Source organism: Molothrus aeneus, chromosome Z, assembly GCF_037042795.1.
Source record: "Molothrus aeneus isolate 106 chromosome Z, BPBGC_Maene_1.0, whole genome shotgun sequence".
NCBI lineage: Eukaryota > Metazoa > Chordata > Aves > Passeriformes > Icteridae > Molothrus > Molothrus aeneus.
The window spans coordinates 38,173,335-38,196,997 of NC_089680.1; the positions used below are offsets into that span (position 1 = coordinate 38,173,335).

The 23,663-nt window shown below is 41.0% G+C and overlaps 2 protein-coding genes across 2 annotated transcripts in view; both read left to right on the forward strand.

Moving 5' to 3' along the window:
* Positions 1 to 19,507, forward strand: part of DHX29 (DExH-box helicase 29) — a 29,011-nt gene extending 9,504 nt beyond the window's left edge. Inside the window, exons 11-27 of the mRNA XM_066569160.1 lie at positions 368 to 964; positions 1,664 to 1,807; positions 1,902 to 2,078; positions 2,697 to 2,837; positions 4,151 to 4,295; positions 4,521 to 4,641; positions 5,597 to 5,681; positions 6,278 to 6,366; positions 6,995 to 7,123; positions 7,927 to 8,002; positions 9,625 to 9,849; positions 11,648 to 11,784; positions 12,391 to 12,484; positions 13,197 to 13,499; positions 14,815 to 14,946; positions 16,486 to 16,582; positions 17,306 to 19,507. Coding sequence (XP_066425257.1) covers positions 368 to 964; positions 1,664 to 1,807; positions 1,902 to 2,078; positions 2,697 to 2,837; positions 4,151 to 4,295; positions 4,521 to 4,641; positions 5,597 to 5,681; positions 6,278 to 6,366; positions 6,995 to 7,123; positions 7,927 to 8,002; positions 9,625 to 9,849; positions 11,648 to 11,784; positions 12,391 to 12,484; positions 13,197 to 13,499; positions 14,815 to 14,946; positions 16,486 to 16,582; positions 17,306 to 17,361 — 2,748 coding nt within the window. The 3' untranslated portion in view covers positions 17,362 to 19,507. The remainder of the gene's footprint in view (positions 1 to 367; positions 965 to 1,663; positions 1,808 to 1,901; positions 2,079 to 2,696; positions 2,838 to 4,150; positions 4,296 to 4,520; positions 4,642 to 5,596; positions 5,682 to 6,277; positions 6,367 to 6,994; positions 7,124 to 7,926; positions 8,003 to 9,624; positions 9,850 to 11,647; positions 11,785 to 12,390; positions 12,485 to 13,196; positions 13,500 to 14,814; positions 14,947 to 16,485; positions 16,583 to 17,305) is intronic.
* A 908-nt stretch (positions 19,508 to 20,415) lies between these two features.
* CCNO (cyclin O) lies at positions 20,416 to 21,701 on the forward strand. Its single transcript, XM_066569575.1, has 3 exons — positions 20,416 to 20,670; positions 20,756 to 20,941; positions 21,098 to 21,701. The coding sequence occupies exons 1-3, from the start codon at positions 20,431 to 20,433 to the stop codon at positions 21,581 to 21,583; spliced, it is 912 nt and encodes a 303-aa protein (XP_066425672.1). The 5' UTR covers positions 20,416 to 20,430; the 3' UTR covers positions 21,584 to 21,701.
* Positions 21,702 to 23,663: the final 1,962 nt, after the last annotated feature.

Genomic DNA, 23,663 nt, shown 5'->3' on the forward strand with positions numbered 1-23,663 from the left:
TAGTATCTATAGTTGTGTTCTAAAAATAGTTTCATGTAGTATTTCCCATTAAATTCTTTGCTTCCATTACATATTCTCATTCCATACATATTTCAAGTTTTTATGTAATTGTGTGTATGCTTTGCAGCATAGAGAAAAGATTTTTTTGTTAAAGCTATACTTTCAGACTTGTGAAAACTGAAAGCTAATAAAGACATATTGTTGACATTTATTTTACTGCTTTCATAGTTTCTGTATTTAGAATGGTTTCCTATTTGTTTTTTGTCAAATCTTTTAACATTTGAGTTTGTTTACACATAAAATACTAAAAATAGTGATATTACTAAGTAGTACATAATATAATTTTTTCTGCTTTTTTCACTGGAAGTCAGTTCATCAGTTGCTGCCTCCTACCTACCGAGATGTCTGGCTAGAATGGAGGGATATCGAAAGGAAAAAGGAAGAGGAAAGCAAGATAGAAACCAACAAACCGCGTGATACCTTTATTGCTAAATTGTTAAACAAACTGAAACAGCAGCAGCAGCTACAGTCTGAAAACCAGCCAAGACTGTCTGAGGGTCCTGAAGATTCCTGGGAAAACTTGGTTCCTGATGAGGACTTCAGCAGTCTCTCCCTTGAGACCTCAGATGCAGATAATTTGGAACCTTCAAGGAATTTGTTCAAGAAGCTGCAGAGTTCCTCTAGATACCAGAGGCTTCTGAAAGAGAGGCAGGAGTTACCTGTGTTTAAGCACAGATACTCAATTGTAGAAACTCTTAAAAAACATCGAGTAGTTGTTGTTGCTGGTGAAACAGGCAGTGGGAAGAGTACCCAGGTGCCCCATTTCTTGTTGGAAGACTTGTTGCTAGATGAAGGGTCAAAAAAATGCAACATTGTTTGCACACAACCCCGAAGAATCTCAGCAGTGAGTCTGGCAACAAGGGTTTGTGAAGAGCTAGGCTGTGAATCAGGACCAGGAGGAAAAGTAAGAAGTGTCTTAATTCCTTTGTTGTCTTGATCAAATACAGGGGGCTGGATTGTTGACAAAAAGTGAGAACATTATTTCTTATCCAACCAAACAACTAGATGTTATTTTCTCTTGAAAAGGACTTCTTGGTATGTCAGTTGTTTCTTTTTCTCTTGTCACCTGTGAACCTGTAGATGTCCATATATGATTCCTAAATTCTTCAGAGGCTGATATAAAGCAACAGTGTTTCATATATGGAATGGTCAAAGATTTGAGCAGATTGCCCAGGGTCTGTTGTGTCACTACCACTAGGGATGAAGCAGTGTCCCCCAAATTAGGCTCTCAACAATCCAGTCTGGCCTTGAGTGAGGCCCTGCTTTGAGAGAGGCCCTTTCCAGCATAAGTATTTTGTTACTTGAAGAAAGCCAAAGGGCTGTATTTGTTAGGTCAATTTGTACAAAAATACTTGTGAAACTGTCAAGAGTCCTGAAAACAACCCTGCTTTTATCAGCTCTTTGCCGCTCTGGGTAAATTTCATTATTTTTTCCTTTCTCAACAAAGTAAAGTACTTGTGAGGAAGTGTGGCAGTCATTCACTATACTACTTAATTAGCAAATTTGTATCTGAATCTGACTACTAAATTTCACCTAATTTTGAATGTTGTTAGCTTGTATGTTATTTTAAGTTATTCCATATTTTTAATGTATTTTTCTTAAGAACTCCCTGTGTGGATATCAAATTCGTATGGAATCAAGAACAGGAGAAGCCACCAGACTGCTGTACTGTACAACAGGTGTCCTGCTTCGGAAACTTCAAGAAGATGGTCTCCTGTCAAGTATATCTCATGTTATTGTTGATGAGGTTATCAGTTCTTTACTATTCTACAGAAATTACAGTTATTCTGGGCCGTGATCTGTACTAAATTCTTGCTATAGATCTGTTTTTCTAATTCTAGGTACATGAAAGAAGTGTCCAGTCTGATTTCTTGCTAGTTATTCTGAGAGAGATCTTGCATAAACGCTCAGACCTGCACCTGATTTTAATGAGTGCCACTGTAGACAGTGAGAAGTTTTCCAGCTATTTCTCACACTGTCCCATTTTAAGGATCTCGGGGAGAAGCTACCCAGTTGAGGTAGGTAGATGTTTATTTTGATTATGCAGGATACTTTGTATATATGTATACAGTGTTTGCCTAGTTAGTATCTAGACAATATATCACTCTTTTTTTTCACCAGAAATACAGATCTTACAACAAGTATTTCAAGGACTTGTAGTCCATTTTCTTTTATGAAAATATAGAATAGCTTCAGGGCTTTGGAGTACATAGCTGTACTATTTTTTGTGATGGATTTATTGATTACAGTCAGTCCCTCAGTTACACTTTGATTTTTCTCTGTTCAACTTAGGTAGAAAGGAAAGCATTAAAGAATTCTTCTCACACCCCGTGTAACTTTGCCACTGCACTCTTATGCATAAGTTTTAAGTTATAATACGCATAAGTTTTTCTTATGCATATTATGTAGGTTATGGTAAAGGTTAGGTAGTGATCAGGTGGAGAAGCCCATTAACAATCTTTTAGCAGCTCCAAGATTAGGTTTTCAAAAATCATGACAGTTTAAGTTGAAATGTGCAAGATTTATTACAACATTAAGGCCCTGGTCAACTTTGTTATGCAAGATTTAAAAAATGAAAAAAGTTGCTGATTAGTTTTTTATGTGCCTCATGTTTTTTCTTTGAATTTTCACTAAAGATTTTCCATGTTGAAGATGTAATTGAAGCAACTGGCTATATTCTGGAGAAGGACTCAGAATATTGTCAGAAGTTTTTGGAGGAGGAGGAAGAAGTAACAATAAATTTTACCAGTAAAGGAGGGAGCACTACAAAGCACCAGGTGAAACAGGCATTTTTAGTTTTGTCTTGGAACCTTTTGGGGTTTTTTTATTTAATCATTTTGATTCCTTTGAATTTATTGTGGTTGGATTGTAAAATACCAAATGTATATTTGATATTCAGTTTATAAAAAACAGACACAATGGCACTCCTACTAATATTTATGAATGCTTCACCCTTTTGATTGCTGCTCCAACTCCTATATAGTTGTCTTGATTTTGCTGTATTTGACATTGAGGTCTCTCATAGATTACCAGCTGTGGATGTATAAGCAGCAGCAGGGAAACCATTTTTTTTTTCCCAAAGAATTCTCCTACATAGTGAACTTCACAACAGAAGAGAAAAGGCCTTATCCTTCCTTAGCTAAAAAACTCCCAAGATCCTCCAACTTGGCATGCCCAATGAGATGATTTACCTGAGATTGTTGTATAGACCTCATTAGTTTAACAGGTTATGGTTAATCTTTAGGTACTCTGCAGTGACAGCTGTAGATGCTTTTGGATCAAAACTCTTGAAGGGGAAATTCTATCAGTGCCATCTGACTTCGGCAACTTAGGCTATTAATCTAGACTATGTATTTTTTGGAAGATGCCTGTCTGCTCTGATTTGCTTTGCAAAACTTCTGAAAATTTAGCTTGCTACAATCAAGCACTTACATGTATGTTGAAAAATAGTCTGGTGTGCTCTGATTGTTTTCCTCCAGTACAGAAGGATATGTGGTGTCAAGCTTCCTTAAGTGTATTGAGTAACAGTGAAGTGGTTTACAATAGTGCCACTTAATTTAGAAACTATGCTATGTATGTAAGATGTCTAGAAAAAAATCAAATGTATATCTCTCCTGCTAACTCTTTTTTCCTGTACCAAAACATTGCAGGAGTTGCCACCTAGTTCATTCTTAATTTTCCTTGCAAGCATTAGTTGAGAAGGGTGAAGTAAGGGAGAGGGAAAAGGTGAAACTCATTTCTTACACCCAAAAATAGGAGTTTTGAAAGAAGAGTATACATCTTGTTATCCCAGTTTGAACTGATGCCAGTTGAATGCCAGATATGGACCCTGGGGACTGTTTACCTCTTGGAGAGACTTTAATATTTACCTTTTCTTAAAATCTGAAATGTCATTTAACAGTTGTAGATACTTCTACACATTATGTAAGCGGTTGTGATTTAATCTAACTCACACAGGTTTTGGTGGGAAATTAAATTTCTCTTGTCCCAGTCTCTGTTTCAAGTGAATGGCAAATTCACCTTCTGCTCTTTATGTTCTTCTAAAATACTAAGAATGTGATTTTTTTTTCTGCTTACTCTTGTTTTTTAGGAGTATATCCCAATCCAGTCTGGATCTGGTATCAATTTGACTCCTTACTATGCGAAGTATAGCAATCGTACACAGCAGGCTATCTTATATATGAACCCTTACAAGATCAACCTTGAACTTATTTTGGAGTTGCTTGCATACTTAGGTACTTCTAGTCCGCTTCTTAAGAAGTTTATGTACTTGGGGTTGTCCTTTGGATTTATTTTCCACTGCTTTCTACTACTTCTATAATGAAGTACTTGATTTCATTCTCCTAGGAAAGATCCTAAGAAGCATTAACTAAGGGGCCTGGCATTCGTTCCTGTTGTTCTGTGAAACTGTTTGCCATGCATGTTTGTTTTAGCTATATGCTTGTGCTGTTATTTTGCAGATAGAAGTCCCCAGTTCAAGAATATTGAAGGTGCTGTGCTGATCTTTTTACCAGGCCTTGCTCATATCCAGCAGCTGTATGATCTCATTTCAACTGACAGAAGATTTAACTTGCACAACAGGTAATGCAGATACTTTTTATGAAGTTAATACTCTTAATTTACAACCCAACAAACATATTCATTAAGGTTTGCTATTCTTGTAAAGGCAAGTGAGAGTTACACCTCTGAGCTAATGTTGCTACAAACGTACTTTTACTACAATGCAAATGTACTCTTACTGCTATAGTCTAAAAGTTATTCAACAACAGTGACAGATACTTAGGAATGGTATGGTACATTTTCTTTCATTGCTTTCTATTTTATTCTTCAACAAATTTATGTAATCAAAAGCACTTGACTACTTCTTTTCCGCTTCTTAGGGTATGGAAGCTGCCATACCTGGGATATAGATTTCTGTGGCTTACTGTTTACATGGAAGTGACTACTTCCTGAGAAGACCTCCAGAGCATCTGGATCTACCAAGAGAAATGGCCTAGGGTTGTAGTGACAGATAATTTCAAAATTTTTTTGGGGTAACTAAAAGTTAGCAGCACAACTGCATAAAAGGAACAATTGCAGTCAATTGTTAAATATTTGTGGATGGACTGAGATGTAAAGGTCCGGAAGAGAAGGAAAGTACCAGTCTCTGCGGTGGTCTCATCTCTGAAGGCCTCTATTACTCAAAGTTGCATGTATTTGTTACGGTCATTTTCTTGGAAGCACAATTTAAAGAACCTGGGTTTACAAACAGCTAGCTCCCTTTATTGCTAGACTGTTATTGTAAAATAACCAGCAGTTCTGCATTACTATTTTTCCTGCATTTTTACTGAATGGGAGAACATCCCTATGAACTAATTAGGGGTTTTTTTCTAGCTATTGTAATAAAACAATGAAGCAGACTTTCATATGTAATCATACAAAGTTTTACTCTTTCAATTGTCTACTCTTCTCCACATGTTGTCATTATACTGGTCTTATATTTTTACTCCGTGTTATTTGATAAATGTGTATTTATTATTACAATTTCTTGTTCTAGGCACAGATTGATAGCTTTGCATTCTGTTCTTTCAACACAAGATCAAGCAGCTGCATTTACAATACCTCCTCTTGGTATTAGAAAGGTAATATTTACAGATTTCGCAACTGAAAAGAGAAATTTTCTGTGGGTGCAACTCTGAATTGTTATCATACAGAATTACACAACAACTGGGTGTTCCTAGAATTTCCTCTCTGCAAAAAACAATTCTAATTTAGTGGTCTGTAATGGATAGAAGACCATGTGCTGTGGAAATTCTGACAATATTGGACAAATTCTTAAACTTAAATTTTTTCTGTAATCTTCCTTAATTATTACTTACCTGTATTTTAACTATTGTTAGCCAGTAACCATGGCTTTTATCTTGGAGAAATACTATTTTATTTACTGCCAAACTATGTAATTAAATGTTGATCAATTTTGGCAGGTACTAAGCAGTAATTTTGGTGGATTATGAAGCAAAATGTGAATGTGAAATTATTTCTTAACTTTTAATTTCTCTCCTTGGGGAAAACTAGACCATTTTCCAAGTCATGTAGGTTTTCATTATTTGTCAGATTATTTAAGGAAACATTTTTGGGTAAAAAAAATTTAACCAGACTTACTCCATAGTAGTGATATAAAGATTGAAACCTGTTACACATTCCAATTCTTCTTTTAATGTTATGTTACTCTTTCCAGATTGTTTTGGCAACCAATATAGCGGAGACGGGTATCACAATACCAGATGTTGTCTTTGTAATTGATTCTGGGAGAACAAAAGAAAATAGGTGAGGGTTTGATTTTCATCAGTCACACTGTGATTTTCATCAGTCACACTGTACATATTTGGAGGATAGAGCTGCAAGGATTTTGTAGTATCTTTATTAACTTAGAGCAATCCTTTTTGTAATTATCTATTAATTAGAGTTCTGGATGCAGAAATGTGCTAACCTCATTTAAAAGCTTGCAGTTTTGGGTACAGGTTTGGGATGTATGTTGGAAGTTTGAAATGGTGAGAAGAGCAAGGGAAGTTCATAGATAATGGATATAATGTATGGATAATTATGATTAAGTACTGTTTTAAAAATGAAGAAGGTACTTTTTATGCTATCTCAGGTTTTGAAAGTTATTTTTCTTCACACTTTAAATGTGAAAATCCCTACACAGTGTGTTAGAATGGTTCTGAATTGCCAAGGTGATGAAATAAAAAAGCTTTCATTTTCCAGTTTTTATGCTTTCACTAGTGACTTGTATTCAAGGTATTATAATACACAGTTCCTCCCAGATATGCTTGGTTTTCAACACTAAATGTATTTTCAAAAATTGCTCATCAGATATATTGTCAATATGCTGGTGTTCAGGTTATAGATACATGAAAATTTCATTTCTGAAATCTGAATCTGCTTTATAATGTAGGTATCATGAAAGCAGTCAGATGAGTTCCCTGGAAGAGACCTTTGTTAGTAAAGCTAGTGCTCTGCAGCGGCAAGGAAGAGCTGGCCGTGTTAGGGATGGGTTCTGCTTCCGAATGTACACGAGAGACAGGTATGGTAAACTTAGCCAAATTCTGTAAATCGCATCGATACCGTAGGTTTTTTCCTGTGCAAATCCAAGAATTATTGTTGAAAATCACTTTACTTACTGCTAACCAGAAAGATAAAACTGGAAAAAACTCAAGCAAAACAAGAATTTGAGTATCACATGTGTAAAGTGTTAGAGTAGCCTTTCACCCTTTTTGAAAAAGTTAATTTTATTCTTAATATTTCTGTAGTGTGTTTTTTAAAAAAAATTCATAATTAAAGGAAAAGTGCAGCACAGGAAATTGTAGAACATCAATTTTTTACACCACCTGATTGGCTTACATCAATTGTGTGCAAACCTTACCTCCTAAACTTTGAATTTTCTATCAGACAAATCTGTAGGCTTCTGAGGAGGTAATCTCTATGAATGAGATGGGGTCACTGCAGTTAGTTTCTGTTACTGCAGTGGAATAACCTTTTTCCTCCTTCTGTGAAAACCTAACGTGACTTTCAGCTGAGGAAGAATTAACATGAAAGTCTTTCATCTAACCAATGAAGTGTGCCTTTTAGCCCCCTAAAAGGCTTTTCAGTTTGAAAGCATTTTTTACAGACTTGTTTTGAAAATTGGGGTTTCCTGCCTTTCCCTCTCTGACTTAAACTTGTTTTCAAAGCCACCACACATACCTTAATTCAAAGTATGAATGGCTTGGCCATGCTACTCCCTTCCCTGCCTCTCAAGAGAAGAACTGCAAAGAATGACTAGGTAAAAACCAGATTTACAAGTTTAATTCAAAGATTTAGTTGAATATATATTTTGTGATGTTGCAGGTTTGAAAGCTTCATGGAATATTCTGTTCCAGAAATACTGCGTGTGCCTTTGGAGGAATTATGCCTTCATATTATGGTATGGTTTTTGGTTTTAGAATTGCTAACCTTGTGTGGTGGGTTGTTGACCTTGATTGGATGCTGGGTGGCCCCAAAGCTCCTCTATTACTCTCCACCTCAGGTGGATGGGAGAGAAAATATAACAAAAGCCTCATAGCTAGAGATAAGGACACAAAGAGATGACTCACCAGTTACTGTCCCAGGCAAAACAGACTTGATTTGTGCAAATCAATTGAATTTATAACCAATTAAGTTAGAGTAGGTTAATGAGAAGTAAAAAATTCCCCTCCCTCTTTCCTGGTCATAAAGTTATTTCCCAATTCCCTACCTCCTATCCTCCATCAGCACAGGGAGATGGGGAATGACAGTTTTGGTCAGTTTATCACAGATTTCTGCTGCTGATTCCTCCTCAGAGAAAGGGAGAACTCCTTCCTCTGCTCAATCTTGGGGTCACTTCCACTAGAGACAGTCCTTTACAGTGTGAATCTTTCCCACAGGTTGCAGTTTTTCATTAACTGCTCCAGCATGGATCCCCCTCAGGGTCATAGGTTCTGTCAGCAAACCTGCTGCAGTGTGGGCTCCTCTCATCATGGCACCACAGGTCCTGCCAGGAGCCCGCTCCAGTGTGAGCTCTCCACGGGGTCACAGCGTCCTTCAGGCACCCACCTGCTTGAATGTGGGCTCCACCACAGACCTCCATGAACTGCAGGGGAACAGCCTTCCTCACCATGGGCTGTTGCAGCTGGAGAACCTCCTCCCCTACTTTATTCACTGTTTTTAGTGTCTTCAGACTTGTTCTCACCTCCTCGTCTCTGGCTGCAATTTGTTTCTGTGCAGTAACTTCTCCTGGAGCCATGATATTGGCTCAGCCTTGGGCAGTGGATCTACCCTGGAGCTACCTGGCATTTTCTAGATGTAGGGAAAGCTGCTCTCTCAGCTTCCCACCAAACTCACCCATGCAGCCCCTACTACCTGAACCTGGCAACACAAGCCCAATACATCTTGTTAGCTAAAAATACTATGCATGCCTCTGGACAAATTAAGCCTTCACACTATTGCCTGTTTTGGAATTATTGACCCTAATAGTTGAAAGGGTTTGTTACTACGAACCAAGTCCAATGCAGTTATTTAGTGGGGCTTCTCGTACAGGTCAGGGAGTAACTCAGCTTTTGATTGCTGTAAAATACGAGCATGCTGTTCAGAGAATAGTGATTATGAATATGATTCCAGTTTGCCTCAGAGTGACAATTTTAAACTCTGTTAATAACCTTCTAATTGATTTCTTTTTAAGGGAGGAATTCCATTACCTCTCACCATGTCTTAAGTGAGTAGGATGTGAATAGCAACTTGGCAAATCAGTGCTGGGTTGAACTGCAGCCCATCAGGATTGAGAGTCCTCTGCTTATCAGCGATCACTGGTAACACACTTCCTGAACAGTGGTCATACCATATGAAGCCCTTCCAAACAGCGAAGTTTAGTTAACCTAATGTGGGGCATGTCAGCCTTCCAGGAAGCAAGATGCTTGTTTGGTCGGGAGGAAATGTGAACTTCTGATGCAAGACCAGTGTTCCAGTTTTCTGTGTAGCTATCTTTTTTGTAATAAATTTTTATATTGAAATATATGTCCCTTTACTTCACAGAAATGCAGTCTTGGCTCTCCTGAAGATTTTCTTTCTAGAGCATTAGATCCCCCACAGCAGCAAGTAATTGGTAATGCAATGAATCTTTTGAGGAAGATTGGCGCTTGTCAGTTAAACGAGCCCAAGTTGACTCCGTTGGGCCAGCACCTTGCAGCCCTTCCTGTTAATGTAAAGATTGGCAAAATGCTTATATTTGGCGCTATATTTGGCTGCTTGGATCCTGTGGTGAGTGAAAAAAATATTTTAAAAAGTATAGAAATTATTAATTCTTTGCCATTAATCTGATTTCTTGTAATGTGCATTTTGAAAAGATGATGCAAGTTAAAATGTTTACTTTAGGGTGAGGGCACCTGGACATCATGAAGGGGAATAATGTAAGTGTTCTTTATGGTTGGACTCAATGATTTCTAAGGTCTTTTCCAACTCAAAGCAGTTCTATAATTCTAAACTCCTAGGTATTCTCCACAGGCTTACTCTCCAGGTTTTTTGCAACTACTTTTATGGCAGTCAGGTGAAGTCCCAGGTGACTGGGAAAGGGGAAACGTTGTACCCATCTTCTTTTAAAAAAAGTAGAAAAGAGGGGCCTTGGGAGCTACTAAACTGTCAGCTTCAATTCTCTACCTGGGAAGATCCTCCTAGAAATATAGTATGGCACTTGGAGGAAAGGTGATTCAAGACACCAGCATGAGCTTAACCAAGGGCAAGTCCTGCTTGACCAACCCAATAGTCTTCCATGATGGAAAGTCCACATCAGTGGACAAGGGAAAGGCTGCATACTCGTTTATCTGGATTTCTGCAAAGCCTTTACTGCGGTCCCCCATCTAAACTGGGGAGAGATGGATTCAGAGGGTGAGCTATTAGATGGATAAAAAAGTGGTTGTACAGTCCCATCCAGAGGCTCGTGGTCAAGGGCTGTGTCCTGATGGCCATCAGTGACAAGTGGTGCCCTTGGGGGTCTATATTGGGACCAGACTTATTAAATATCTTCATCAGTGACATAAGACAAAGGGATAAACTGCACCCTCAGCAAATTTGCAGATGACCCCAGCTGAGTAATGCTGTTGACACCCCTGGAGGATGGGATGTCATCCAAAGGGATCTGCAGAAGTGGGCAGATGTGGAGCTCACAAGGCCAAGTACTGGTGCTGCACCAGGGCAGGACAACCCCAGATACCAACACATGCTGGGGATGAACAGACCCAGAGCAGCCTTGGGAAGGAAGGACTTGGGGGTGCTGGTGGGTGAGAGGCTGGACTTGACCCAGCCATGGCACTCACAGCCCAGAGAGCCAGAAGTGTCCAGAATCCCCTCCCTCCCCTGCTGCCCACACTGCTCTGTGTGCAGTGGGCTGCATCCAGAGCAGTGTGGGCAGCAGGGGAGGGAGGGAGGGAGGGGATTTTTCCCCTCTGCTGTGCTTTCATGAGACCCCAGCTGCAGTGCTGGATCCAGCTCTGGTGGCCCCAACGCAAAAAGGATGTGGATCTGATGAAGTGAGTCCAGAGTTTATCACAAAGATGATCAGAGAGGATTGGAGTACCTCTTCTTTGAGGCAACTGAGAAAATTTGGGTTGTACAGCATGGAGAAAAGGCTTCAGCATGGCCTAATTTCAGCTTTTCAGTATCTGAGGACATTGAGAAGGAACTTCTTTAAGGGGCATATGGTAGCAGGACAAGAGGGAATGGGTTTGAACTGAAGAAGCATTTGGTTTGATTTGATATTAGGAAGAAATTCTTTACTGTGAGGGTGGTGAGACACTGGCACAGGTTGCCCAGAGAAGTTGTGGATGTCCGATTGCTAGAAGTGTTCAAGGCTGGGTTGAATGGGGCTTTGAGCAACCTGGTTTAGGGGAAGGTGTCCCTGCCTAAAGCAGGGGCTTGAAACTAGATGATTTTTAAGGTCCCTTGCAACCCAAGCCCATAATTCTAAGATAATGATAAAAGAAGAATTTTGTTATAAGCTTACAGATTTATAACACAAAAATAGCCTGAAATTTTCTAAGTGATGTGTACTGAAAAATTGCAGGCAACTTTGGCTGCTGTTATGACAGAAAAATCCCCATTTACTACACCTATTGGTCGAAAAGATGAAGCAGATCTTGCAAAATCATCTCTAGCTATGGCAGTTTCAGACCATATAACAATCTACAATGCTTATCTGGGGTAAGTGATGATTCTCCTATGCTCATAACTAGTAGCAGATAACAGATAATACAGTTATGTAAAGAATCCTTAATATTTTTGAACTGCTTTCATTTCAAGTTTTTTCTGTTCAGAGTAACAATAGATTGCCAAGTACTGTAACACAAAATGGACAGTTTGCTTAGTGTTTTGGTTTTCAATACCTTTTAACTATGCCTGCTTACATACAGAAGTTTACTGCGTCAGTTTATCCTAGTGTTTTGTTTGCTGTTTGTGGTATTTTGACCAGAATATTTTGTATTTGTTAAAGCACAAATGTATAAAATGACATACAGGTTTTTTCCTCTTTAGGGTATTACCACTAAGTCTGAATTTTGTTTTGACTGTCCAGAGAGACAGAAATGTGTGGGGGTGGAGAGTAAATCACCTTGTATCTGTCAAATCTACATTACAGTCGTGTTCTTTAGAGTGTCCTTAGACCAGCAGAATTAATCTTCATTAATACAATTTAATTTAGAGTGGAGAATGCTTTTCAAAACACATTTTTCTTTTTTAACTTAGTGCCTCTTCTGTTGCAGTCTTGATGGGTTTCTTGCTGTAATAAGACATTCACTATTTTTCCCTTAGGTGGAAAAGGGCCCGACAGGAAGGGGGGTATCGTGCTGAAATGACTTATTGCAGAAGGAATTTCCTTAATAGGACTTCACTGTTAACTCTGGAGGTAAAACTTACTATGCTCTGTACTCATAAAGTTATTTGTTAAAATTTCCCTCTGAAAATGTCATTCCCTTTTAAAGACACGATATATGGCAGTTACTATTTGGACAACATAAAAGCAAGTGGAATTTAGGGACTGATGAAATGCACACTCTCAATCAAGGTAGCTGCGTCTGTATTTGAGTTTTGGATATGCACTTTGGTAAACAGCTTTGTAGTTGCTGCCATTGGAGAAGCTAGGCCTTACTTTAATCAGAGAATCAAAACTTTATTGATTAACATATTTTTATTATTCTTGATATCAAATAACAACAGTTAATTTGAAAGATGAGCCACAAATGTACACGAATGGCCTCTTATTTTCGGTGAGAAATTGTTTTTATTGATCTTTCCTATTGAGTACTTCTAGGCAGAATTGGATCTTTGATGCAAATGTATCTTTTCATTTTAACTGCAGGTAGAGATTTAGTATTTGCAGAATATATATTTCCACATATTTAATCCTATGTTCTAGATATCAGATTGTTATAAGTAATGTTTTTATCATAGAAATAGCTAGGATTCCAGTATGGCTGCAGAAAATACAAGTGATTATTCTAGTAAGGCATTTCTCCTGGAGAACATGAATCATTCAGATGAAGCGTCATTTCCTGCTGTTGAAGTGGAGTATGTAACTTCTTTAATTCAAAACTTTACTAATACTATCCTAATTTCAGGACGTGAAGCAAGAACTCATAAGGGTGGTCAGAGCAGCAGGGTTTACAGCACCTTCAACACATTGTGGAGGGGATGGAAATGGAGCCACACAGTCCCTGTCTCTCAGTGAAATAGCTCTTCTTAAAGCTGTGTTGACTGCAGGGCTATATGACAACGTAGGAAAAATACTATATGCAAAGTCTGTGGATATTACAGAGAAGCTGGCTTGCATGGTAGAAACTGCTCAGGGTAAAGCTCAAGTTCATCCCTCTTCTGTAAATCGAGACTTGCAGACTTATGGATGGCTGCTTTACCAGGAGAAGGTAAGTTGAAGATAGTGAATGTTGCTAGTAGTTTGTGTAAAGGTGGAGTTCTGCCTCTAGTATACTTCAAACTGGTGTATGTTATTTAATATCTTATTGTTTTATGTTCAAGAGTGTTATTATCTAATGATCCTAAAGTTCATAAAAGTGGGTCAACTGAGTGCTGAAGAAAAAGAAGGTGAAGCTGAAGGTCATGGACAAATCTGTTCATGATGAAGCTGGTAGCTATAAATGGAAGGCATTTTCTGTGTATCATTTAGCTTAATAGTATCTTTGATTTTTTTTAAATAGAGTCTTGTTGATTTTAATAGCACTTTACACAGTAATATATAATAATAACTTTTCAAAGTCTGCTTTGTTACTATTCTGAGGTTTTGAAACTTGGTACTGACATACACCAGTAATAAAATAAAAGAGCCAATTCTGTAATGGACAGCTAAACTCCCTAAGTGAGTTGATTTTTTTAACTTCTTTCCTCTTCAAATGAAAATCTTGTCAGCTATTTGCTAAACTGAAGTGTTTGTATTTAGTTATACTTCCGGTACAACAAAAGTTGGACAGTTGTTTAATGGCCGGATTTAGTGTGGAGAAGCAGAAAGTATTAGACTTTTTAATGCATATAAAGTGATAGTATTTTTTGAGAATTGAAAATATTTCCTGACCCCCAAGAACATCATAGTGTGATGACAAGACAGCAGCTAAGGTAGGTAAGTTATTCCATGAAGACTGGGGCAAACTAAGCCTGCACTTTTGTATGAAGATGCACTCTTTTTATGTCCGTTGTTCTCACTACAACTCATTTCACCCCGTTGTGTCTTTATTCGGGATGTTCCAAAGGCAGAATCAGCATATGCTGAGCCCCATACTTCATGCAGTGTGTGTGTGTCTGTGTGTACCACATTTATGCATGTGCATATGTGGATATAGATAAAGTGATAAAACAGTTCCCAAGAAGAATGTATAATGAAAGAGCTTTGCCTGCCTTTTGCTTCAGTAGAGTTACTACTTCTAGTGTTGCTTCTATGAACACCACTAGGTTAATATTATGTCTCTATTTGAGCTTGAAGAAGATAACTGTGGCTTTAGCTAGCTTCTAGCATATAAACCTGTCACTTACTTAGAATTAGTTTTTTTATGTGGTGTAAGGCAGACAAATAGCTATCGATTGCAGTAACTTGTTTTGGTTGCATCTTGAAAAAGGAAAAAAGTGAATTTCTTGCTTGTAGAAGTAGCAATCAAATTTAGCGTTGTAGAATGTTATGTGATTGGGATTTTTTGTTGATGTTTTTAATTGTTTGCATTTGTTTATATGCAGGTGAGGTATGCCAAGGTGTATTTGAGAGAAACTACTTTAATATCCCCCTTTCCCATTTTGCTTTTTGGTGGGGATATAGAAGTCCAGCATCGCGAGCGTCTCCTGACAGTTGATGGTTGGATCCATTTTCAGGTGCACTGGAGTTATAACTAATCACCTTTTGTGATTCCATGAGCTTTCATAGTACATAGTTGATACATTAGCTTGATTCAGATCACTGTGTATGGGAGATGGAGACAAGAGGGAAGAAAGGGGAGAGAATTTAAGATAATGATGGGAAATTTTATATACACGTAATGAAATCTTAATAAATCACACTCAAAAGAATAGACTTGTCATATGTGGTGTGCAACAAATCAGTTCCCTCTCTCTCCAAGAAGAAAGTGTTTTTTCAGAAAAGGTATTGAAAATGGGTGCAGACTAAACCTTTTTTTATCAAGCTTGTACTAAAAGCAGAGGAGTGTACTGTTTTTATATTACCCTTTCTTATAATTTTACAATCTTGTAACTACGTATTTACCTTTAGTACGCTACTGTATATACTGTTCTATAGTGCGGACAGAATTGCTTGGAAAAAAAAATCCAAATTGTAAAATAGCTGCTTACTTGGGCTTGGGGTGTTTGGTTTTATTGATTTGATTTTTTCCTTTCTGTGTGTATAAGTTTTACTTAGAAACTGGAAAACTAAGAGCATTTTCCTAGCATATTTTTGCAGACAAAATAGTTGTCATAAAAAGATCCTCTGTAAATTCTGATAAATGGCAAATTATGCTATCCAGGCAGCTACATGGTTACAATTTTCTGTGCTCCTTCTGTGCTCTGGGCCTTGTGCTACTCTCAAAGACAACTGTAAGCAGCAAAACAATTTTTTGCAGTCTGTTGATCCAAGTAAGCAGTCATCTAATTTAATTCACTGATTTTCATGAACAGGGAATTTTAACCAGCAGGTCCCTTGTGGATTTGTTAGAGATTCTTTTTCTGGTCCCTGGATGGCTACAGTTGTGCAGTTGCTGGGCTAATCACATCTTACAGTGTTTCAGAATTTCTACTTTTCTACTGAGATGCTAAGCAAAATACCTTGCATTTTGTGCTTCTGCTGTAGCAACTACTTTTTGTACCAAAGGCAGAACATAAATGAAACAAAGATTGAAATAGGGAGGAAAGGACAAAATGAAATATTTTTGGGAGCGAATTCATGTTTAGGTATCCAAATTCATAGTGACATTTAGAAAAGGCTTGTGATTGCCTTGTCAGGAGGCCTGGCGGACCTCCCAAGAGGCAAATGCGTAGCTGTTTTATTTCAGGTGTAATTTGAACTTTGTTACCTTAGGGGGTAAAAAATCAATTAGTTGGGCAGCTTATTGGTGAAGTAATAATTTCCTCTTATGCTGGTTGTGTGGGAACACATTCTAAGTTACCTTTCTCAGCTGCTGTTCTTCAGGCTTTGATACTGTGAACAACTGGTACCTAAAGCTATGGCATAATGTAAGCGCAGTCATTTAATGAGTACACTATCTATCATGATTATCATTACCATTAAAAATCACATATGTGCATCATGTTTGCAGGAATCTTGTTATAAACTCTTCTTTATATATATGTAGGGTAAAATTTTGATCTGTATTTTGGTGTGAAATGTCTGATGATGAAATGTTTGTCTTTTCTTTATAGGCTCCTGTTAAGATAGCAGTAATTTTCAAACAGCTGAGAGTTCTCATTGAGTCTGTTTTGAAAAAGAAGCTTGAAAATCCCAAAATGTCACTTGAAGGTAACTTATTGCTGGCAGTACTCTTTGTTAAATGGACCTTGTAGCAACACTGAGGAATAATTAGCACACTGCATCCTCACACAGTAGCATGTGACATGAAAGTTCCATTAAGAGGTGTCCAGAAAGTCATTACTAACTCTGCATGTATTGTGTGGCTCACCTCAGATGTACAAAGATCTGCACAACTGCCATTTTAGAGATATCCCTGGTAACAGCATTCAAGGTAGTGGTAGTAATGGTGAGGCAAGCATCTCAAAATAGAATTGAGATTATATGTGGAGAATCCTAGGCACAGATGATTTATAAGTGTTGTGCAAGTTGTCTCAAAATCAATGTTAACCAATGGCCTGTTGGTTCCCAAAAGTAAGGGATAGCAGAGCAGAGTTTAAAATTTGGACACTGGATGTTCAGGAGCATATTGTAGGTGGGGAAGAAAGGGAGTTCTGTATGCTGATGTATCTGGAGTTAACCCACGACTTTCCCAATCTCTTGTGGAATACTGAAATGGTCATCAGCAGTTCATCAGATAATTTTATGATGAGGTACTGTGTACTGTTTGTCCTTTTGCTTGCCAAATGGTAATCACTTGTTTTGCTTTAGATTCTGGCATAGCCTAAAACATTAGAATTTTAAGTTGCCGAGAGCTAGACTTCTCTTACAGTTTTTGGCATTTTGAGAATCAAGTTGCTCTTTTTCACACTGTGTTTTTTTTTTCTTTTCTAGATGACAAGGTCTTATACATCATCAAAGAGCTGATAAAAACAGAAAATGGTAACTGAAATCAGAAATCAGTAACAAATCAGAGCTTCAGTAATTGTAGGGGAAATATGCATTCCAACACTAATTGGAAGTATTTAAATTCTTAGTGTGGTTGATATCAGCCATGATGGGGATAGACTGCATGATTTGCATAGGATCAGCCTTTCTTTTTATCAATTTTAAGATGAACATTGGATATGTTTAGCCTTTACACTATATTTGGTGCCATTTGTCTTGACTGTATGAATGATAACTGCAAGCAGCTTTTTCAAACTATGAACTGTTCACAGCCATTTCTCTTTTTTAACTTAATGTGCTAATCATACCATCAGTACAATGTGTACTGATGATTGATCCTGAATCTCAGTTGAGTCGAATTCTGTTTATGCAAACAGAAGACAAATGTTTCTAATATGGGTTACGTAAGTGATGATTTTTTTTTTTTTTTTGGAACTGAATTTACAGTATTGAACCAAGACATCTTAGAGAAGTCTTAATTTTTCTGTATGATTTATGTTGAGAAGATGCTCTATAAGCATCTATGAGATGATAGTATGGACTGCTGTGAATGAGTGCTCAGTGAGATGTGTACTGACCAGCAGCTCCTCCCAAGGAGGGGGATGTGCCTCTTCGCACAGTTATTCCTCCCTGTTTACCCTGATCCTTGCAACTCCTGCAACTGTACTATACTTTTTTGTGTGTTAAATTTTGCATAGTTCTCCAGGCCCCCTTCAAGAGATGATCATGTGTTTTTTCTTCATTTATTGATCAAAATTCACATTGACCCTCTTCAAGGAAATACCAGAGAAGTTCCTAGTGGAAACTTCCAGTGGCAGTTTTCTCCTACCCTACTTGCTCACAATGACTGGATGTCTGTGTGATCCTTTGTTTCTTGTTTCTTCAATACTGAATAATCCTTAACTGAATAGCTTAATGAATCAGATGGTCTCACCTTCCACCTATCCACACTATTTCTAATTATGAAGTACAATTTTAAATTGCCAACTTAGCTTTCAAGAATAAGAAATATATTGGTGGGGAGGATCTGCCATTAAACAGTTGCAGTCAAATAGGAACTGTCTTCACAGACAGAAGCACAGTGTAGATGACAACTTTTGTTTAATCTGAAAAATAAAGATTTTATACAGCAGAGGTTAATCACGTACAGGAAGGGCATTCAGGAAATTGAATGCATAAAAATGCAAAATACATGGATCCTATCCATTTAGATTATCACAGCAGAACTGGTATTGCTGTCCAGCTTGTGCACATTAGCTCTTACACCAGTTCTGGAAGAGGAAAGCTGTTTGCTAACAGCTCTGAAGGAACAGGGATCATATCTGTTATTCTTTTATGTATAATGATAATGTAGTGGTAGTCCTGATTTCAGAGGAGACAGGAAGTAACTTTTGGGGTTTTTTTTACAACACCATTTAGGCGAGGAAGAATTTGAACTGGAAGTTTTGATCTTAGATCTTAAGATCTCAACTTTGCCTTCAATATTCCCACACTGAAATCAAAACCTGCAAATTTTATTCATTGAAGATATAAACTAAATCTGTACCCTAAACAAATTTCCTATGTTTTATTTTGGTTGAGATGTTTTATTTGATGTTTTGATTGAGATGTTTTATTTGTATCCTTTGGAAACACAAAATAGAAAAATATCTCAGTAATTCAGTTATTAGAAGCTGCTCTTTCTTTTGGGTTTGAATTTTGCAAATGAGTTGTTGGTCTTAAATGGTTAAATCCTAGGGAAAGTGTGAATTGTGTTTGAGTTCTTCTCCTTTATCCAACTGTGATAAATAAGAGGATTTTTCCATCTACAGGTGGTAATGTTGAAATTCAGAGTTATTATTTGTGTTTTTCTAGCATGCTGTGCTTTGTAATCTTCTAAATAAAGAACTGAAATAAGTTAAGGGGATATATTGTAATAACTGGGAAATTGCACGATCTTCTTTGTGAGCAACAATTTTCTGTAAAACAAATTAAGGAGGTCACACTGTGGTGTACAGTTAAGCACAGTTAACTTAGGAAACAAAAAAACAGATGCTACACTGGCTTTCTGCTTCTGCAGTATACACGAGCAACTTTTGTGCCTGTTTTCTTTTGGGTGGATGAAATTTCTCTTTTGCTCTATTTATTTAATAAAGACTTCCGTTAACACTTCCGTGTTACTTTTCTCAAAGCATTTGTCAGACACAAGACCATTCAGTATCTCTGGATCTTTGTCACCATAGTCTCAACTGTGGTCTGCAATCTGTTCTTTCTTTTTTTTAAAGGCAACATGTTCTCCTGGTCTCTGTCCTCACTTTGGAGAGGAGTTCCTCCTCCTGCTATTCACGCTGTAGACTTCCCACCTCCTCCCGTTTTTCTTCTGTATCGTTGGCTTCCTGAAGCTCTTATTTCCTATTGCCATCTTTCCCAGTGCTTAACCCAGAAGAGGTTTTCTTTCTCCAGGTCTTTCCACATCTCTAGCACACTATAAATGGGTGGTTGGAGTACAGGACTGTTTTAATTTCCCTGCTTTCAGATGTTTAAAATAGTGCCCCATCACATAAATAGTCCATGGATGAAAGCGTAACTGAGACCCAGATTGCATCATGAGCTCCAGCATTCTTGGCTCTCTCCCCTGCTGTCCTCCTGTGCTGTTTCTGGTGACCTGCACTGGAAGTGTTACTTACGGGCAGTGAGGGGTAGTTGTTAAAGCTCACGAGGTTCTGAGTTGAAGAGAGACGCCTGCGTTGGTAATGGCAAAATCGATGCAGCAGCTTCAGCTGGCCGCATTTGTGGGTTTACGGCACTGCTGTCTGGTTTGCTCTCTGTGCCGCGGGAGAGCGAGGAGGCCGTGGTCGGGAGGGCACATTGCGACTCTATGGTCTTTTTGCCTGAGGGCAAGCGGCAGAGAAGAGACAGACGTTTCGGTGGCTCGGATTTTGTTTTGGAGACGGTGATCCCCTAAGTGCCCAGACGACGGGACGGGCGGGGCGGGCTGCCCGGGAGGCGGGCGGTGACACCTTTGGCGGCCACCGCTCCGCTCAAATAGCCAGTGCCGCGACCGGAGCGGACCTGGCACGGCCGCCCAGCCCATGGTGACGGCGGCGAGCGGGCGGTGCGGCGGCACTCCGGAGCGCCGGGGGCCCGGCGGCTCCCCTGGGGGCTGCCCGCGGCGCCCGGCACTGCGGCGGCGCCTGGGGACGGCGGCGGAGGTGGGGGACAACGCGCAGGAGCTGCAGGCTTTCCGCGACTACGGGGAGAGCTGGTACCGCTCCCGCAAGGGGCTGGAGAGCCGCTTCCAGCCGCGGGAGCCGCTCGCCCGGCAGCCGCAGGTGGGGGCAGCGGGGCCGGCGGCGAGGAATGGGAGGGGGAGCCCGGGGTCGGCCCCGCCTGATTCCTCCACTGCCGGTGCCGTAGGTGACAGCAGAGGCGCGCTGCAAGCTGGTCAGCTGGCTCATCCCCGTGCACCGGCATTTCGGGCTCTCCTTGGAGGCTCTCTGCCTGGCCGTCAACATCCTCGACCGCTTTCTCGCCACTACCCCGGTGGCCGCCGACTGCTTCCAGCTCCTGGGGGTAACAGCGCTGCTCATCGCCTGCAAACAGGTAGGGGCGGCCCCGGGCCCCGGCTGCCCCACCACCGGGGGTGGCGGCCCGCTGAGGCCGGCCTGAGGGGGGCTCGGACAGGCCGGGCTCCGAGCCAGCTCCCCTGCACTGCTTCCCGGTGGCAGCGCCCTCACTCACTCCTGTCCCCACCCGCAGGTGGAGGTGCACCCTCCTAGCGTGAAAGAGCTCCTCGCCCTCTGCTGCGACGCCTTCACCCGCCAGCAGCTCCGCAACCTGGAGTGCATCGTCCTGCATCGCCTGGACTTCGACCTGGCGGCGCCCACCGTCAGCTTCTTCCTGGAGCACTTCAGCCAGGTGCGGCTGGAGGCCCGGGGGGCCGACGCGCGGGAGGCGGCGGACGCCCGGAGCCTGGCGGCGGGCGTGGCGGAGCTCAGCCTGGCTGACTATGCCTTCACCAAATACGCGCCCTCCCTGCTGGCCGCCAGCAGCCTGGGGCTTGCGGACCGGCTCCTGCGCCACCGCAGCCCCCTGGACCTGCGAATCAGCGGCTACCCGGACGGGCTCCTGCGGGACTGCATGGAGCAGCTTCAGCTCCTGGTGTCTCTGAACGGGCGGTCCCTGTCTCTCCTCCTGCCCTCGGAGGTGGCCCAGAAGTGCCCCTGGCTTGGGGATGACCGCTGACAGTGGGTGGTGGTGGAGACGGCTCTGGCTCGGCGTTTGTGCTCCACAAAGTCGGTGCAGTCTGATCCACTAAGCCTTAGTGGCATTGGAGCTTAAAAATTAGATGGCGTTTTGCAAACGGTTTTATGTGTCATGTTATCTACACTGTCCCTTTGCTGTATTTTTTAAAGTCAAGCATGTAAATATTTTACTGAATCTCACATACTGTGTTATTTAATTGGAGGGTGGTCCATAAAGATAAAGTAAGGACCAACTGAATATTGAGTAAACTCTTTTCTGCTTGTTACCTCTATACATTTGTTGGCTGGCAGTATGCAGATGCAGCTGGGAGAGGAAATACATTGGCACATAACGAATTCACCCTGTCAGTTAACACAATCCCCCACAAAACAAACATGCCCAACAGTGTCATTCCCTGTGATGCCTATGTAACTTGAGTCAAAGTTACAAGATGCTTATACATCTTGAGTTACAAGATACCAATATAACCCAAATCATGACTTTCTAGACAATGTAGTAGCCAGTATATGGTTAACTAGTTGCTTAATGCTTAAATAAACAGAAACTCACCAGGTGAATAGTTTCAATAATAGACAGGTACAGCTATATTGGGAAGCAGCAGGATGTACTAATTAGTAATTAGCAAATGTAAAGCAAATTAGCCACAAAATTAAGAATTTAGACCAGTTAGATCCAGAAAGACCAAGGAACACCATAACTGTGCATGCTCTGAAGACAAAGTTGAAAAGTTCAGATGGGAGGAACACCTTAAGCCTTCATTGAAGAAGACCACCAAGACTATCTAAATTGGGGAAGCACAAGCACAGTACAGAACAATTTATATCCGTGAGATAACATTATGTAAATAAGTTCCGGTACATATATGATGATGTTATAACGACGTAGCAATATTAAGCAATATTTACTGTATGAATAAACCACAGCACTTGACAAAGGTGGGTGGGTTGGGTGAAGAAATCCCCCTCACCTCCAGTGCTGTGATAAAAAAAATACCTGCTCTATAGCCAGTCTATGGGGTTTTATTTCACCCGTTTCAAACTGCTACCGCTGGCTTCGTTATGGCTCGGAAAAAAAAATAGATACACTGACATAAGTGTAGGAAAACAGAGTGTGGAATAATAACAATAGCTGGGTTTGTTTGTTTGTTTGTTTAGTTTTCTAGCAGGTCTATATCCAGATGCACGCTCCTGAGCAGGCTGGCACAATCAAAGACAGAAAACAGTCATAGTGTTGTAAAATATTTCATTTTCTTCATTTGTATCTATGTACAAAAGCAGTGTTAAGAGACCTGGAGCTGCCCTAGGGGGTGCTCACCTTTCAGCGCAGGGGGGACTCGGACGCCGGGCGGCGCTCCAAGTCCTGCCTACCCTCAGGTGTTGAGGCAGAACGAGCAAACCTTGTCCACGCTGCTGTTATAAAAAATACCTACAAGACCACCACGGGGGAATAAAGGGCAGCTCAACCTCCGCCAATCCCGTCGGTGATTTTAGCTGGACATGCCGTAGCAGCGGGTGCGACCGTCTGCCGGTGCGAGGGTACCCTCTCCCAGTGCGCGGATCGGTACATTCAAGATGCCATTGACGGGCTTTTTTCTCCTACATAACACACCCCACACCCGCCCCGCCGCCGTCCCCCGTGGCTTTCAGCGCAGACGGACCCTCTCCTTAGAGAGGTTTAACAAACACCATTATGAAAACCAGCCCAGCCCCCAAGCTGCCGCCCGCACTGCCCGGCAGAGAGCCGCGGGGCTGAGCGCGGCACCGAGCTGCTGGGGGCCGGGCGGCCGTGCTGGCGGGGCAGGCAGCGCCTATGCTCGCGTTTCCCTCCGGGCAGCCCCTCAGCCCGCCCAGGCTCCGCAGGCGCGGGGAAGGGTTCCGCGGGCGCGGGAGCGGGCGGCGCGGCCCGGGGCGGCGGCGGGAGGTTTCGGCGCCCCGGAGGGCGAAGGCGGGCGGGCAGCCCCGCCATGGCCGCGGCCCCCCGCGCCCCTGCTCGCGGGGCGGCGCCGAGCGGGACGCGGGGCGGAGGGCGCCCGCCGCCACCGGAGCTGGAGCCGAGGCCG

Coding starts and splice junctions, on each gene's coding strand:
- CCNO (XM_066569575.1), top strand. CDS start 20,431: ATGGTGACGGCGGCGAGCGGGCGGTGCGGCGGCACTCCGGAGCGCCGG. Junction 20,671..20,755: donor CGCTCGCCCGGCAGCCGCAG/GTGGGGGCAGCG, acceptor CCGGTGCCGTAG/GTGACAGCAGAGGCGCGCTG. Junction 20,942..21,097: donor TGCTCATCGCCTGCAAACAG/GTAGGGGCGGCC, acceptor CCCCACCCGCAG/GTGGAGGTGCACCCTCCTAG.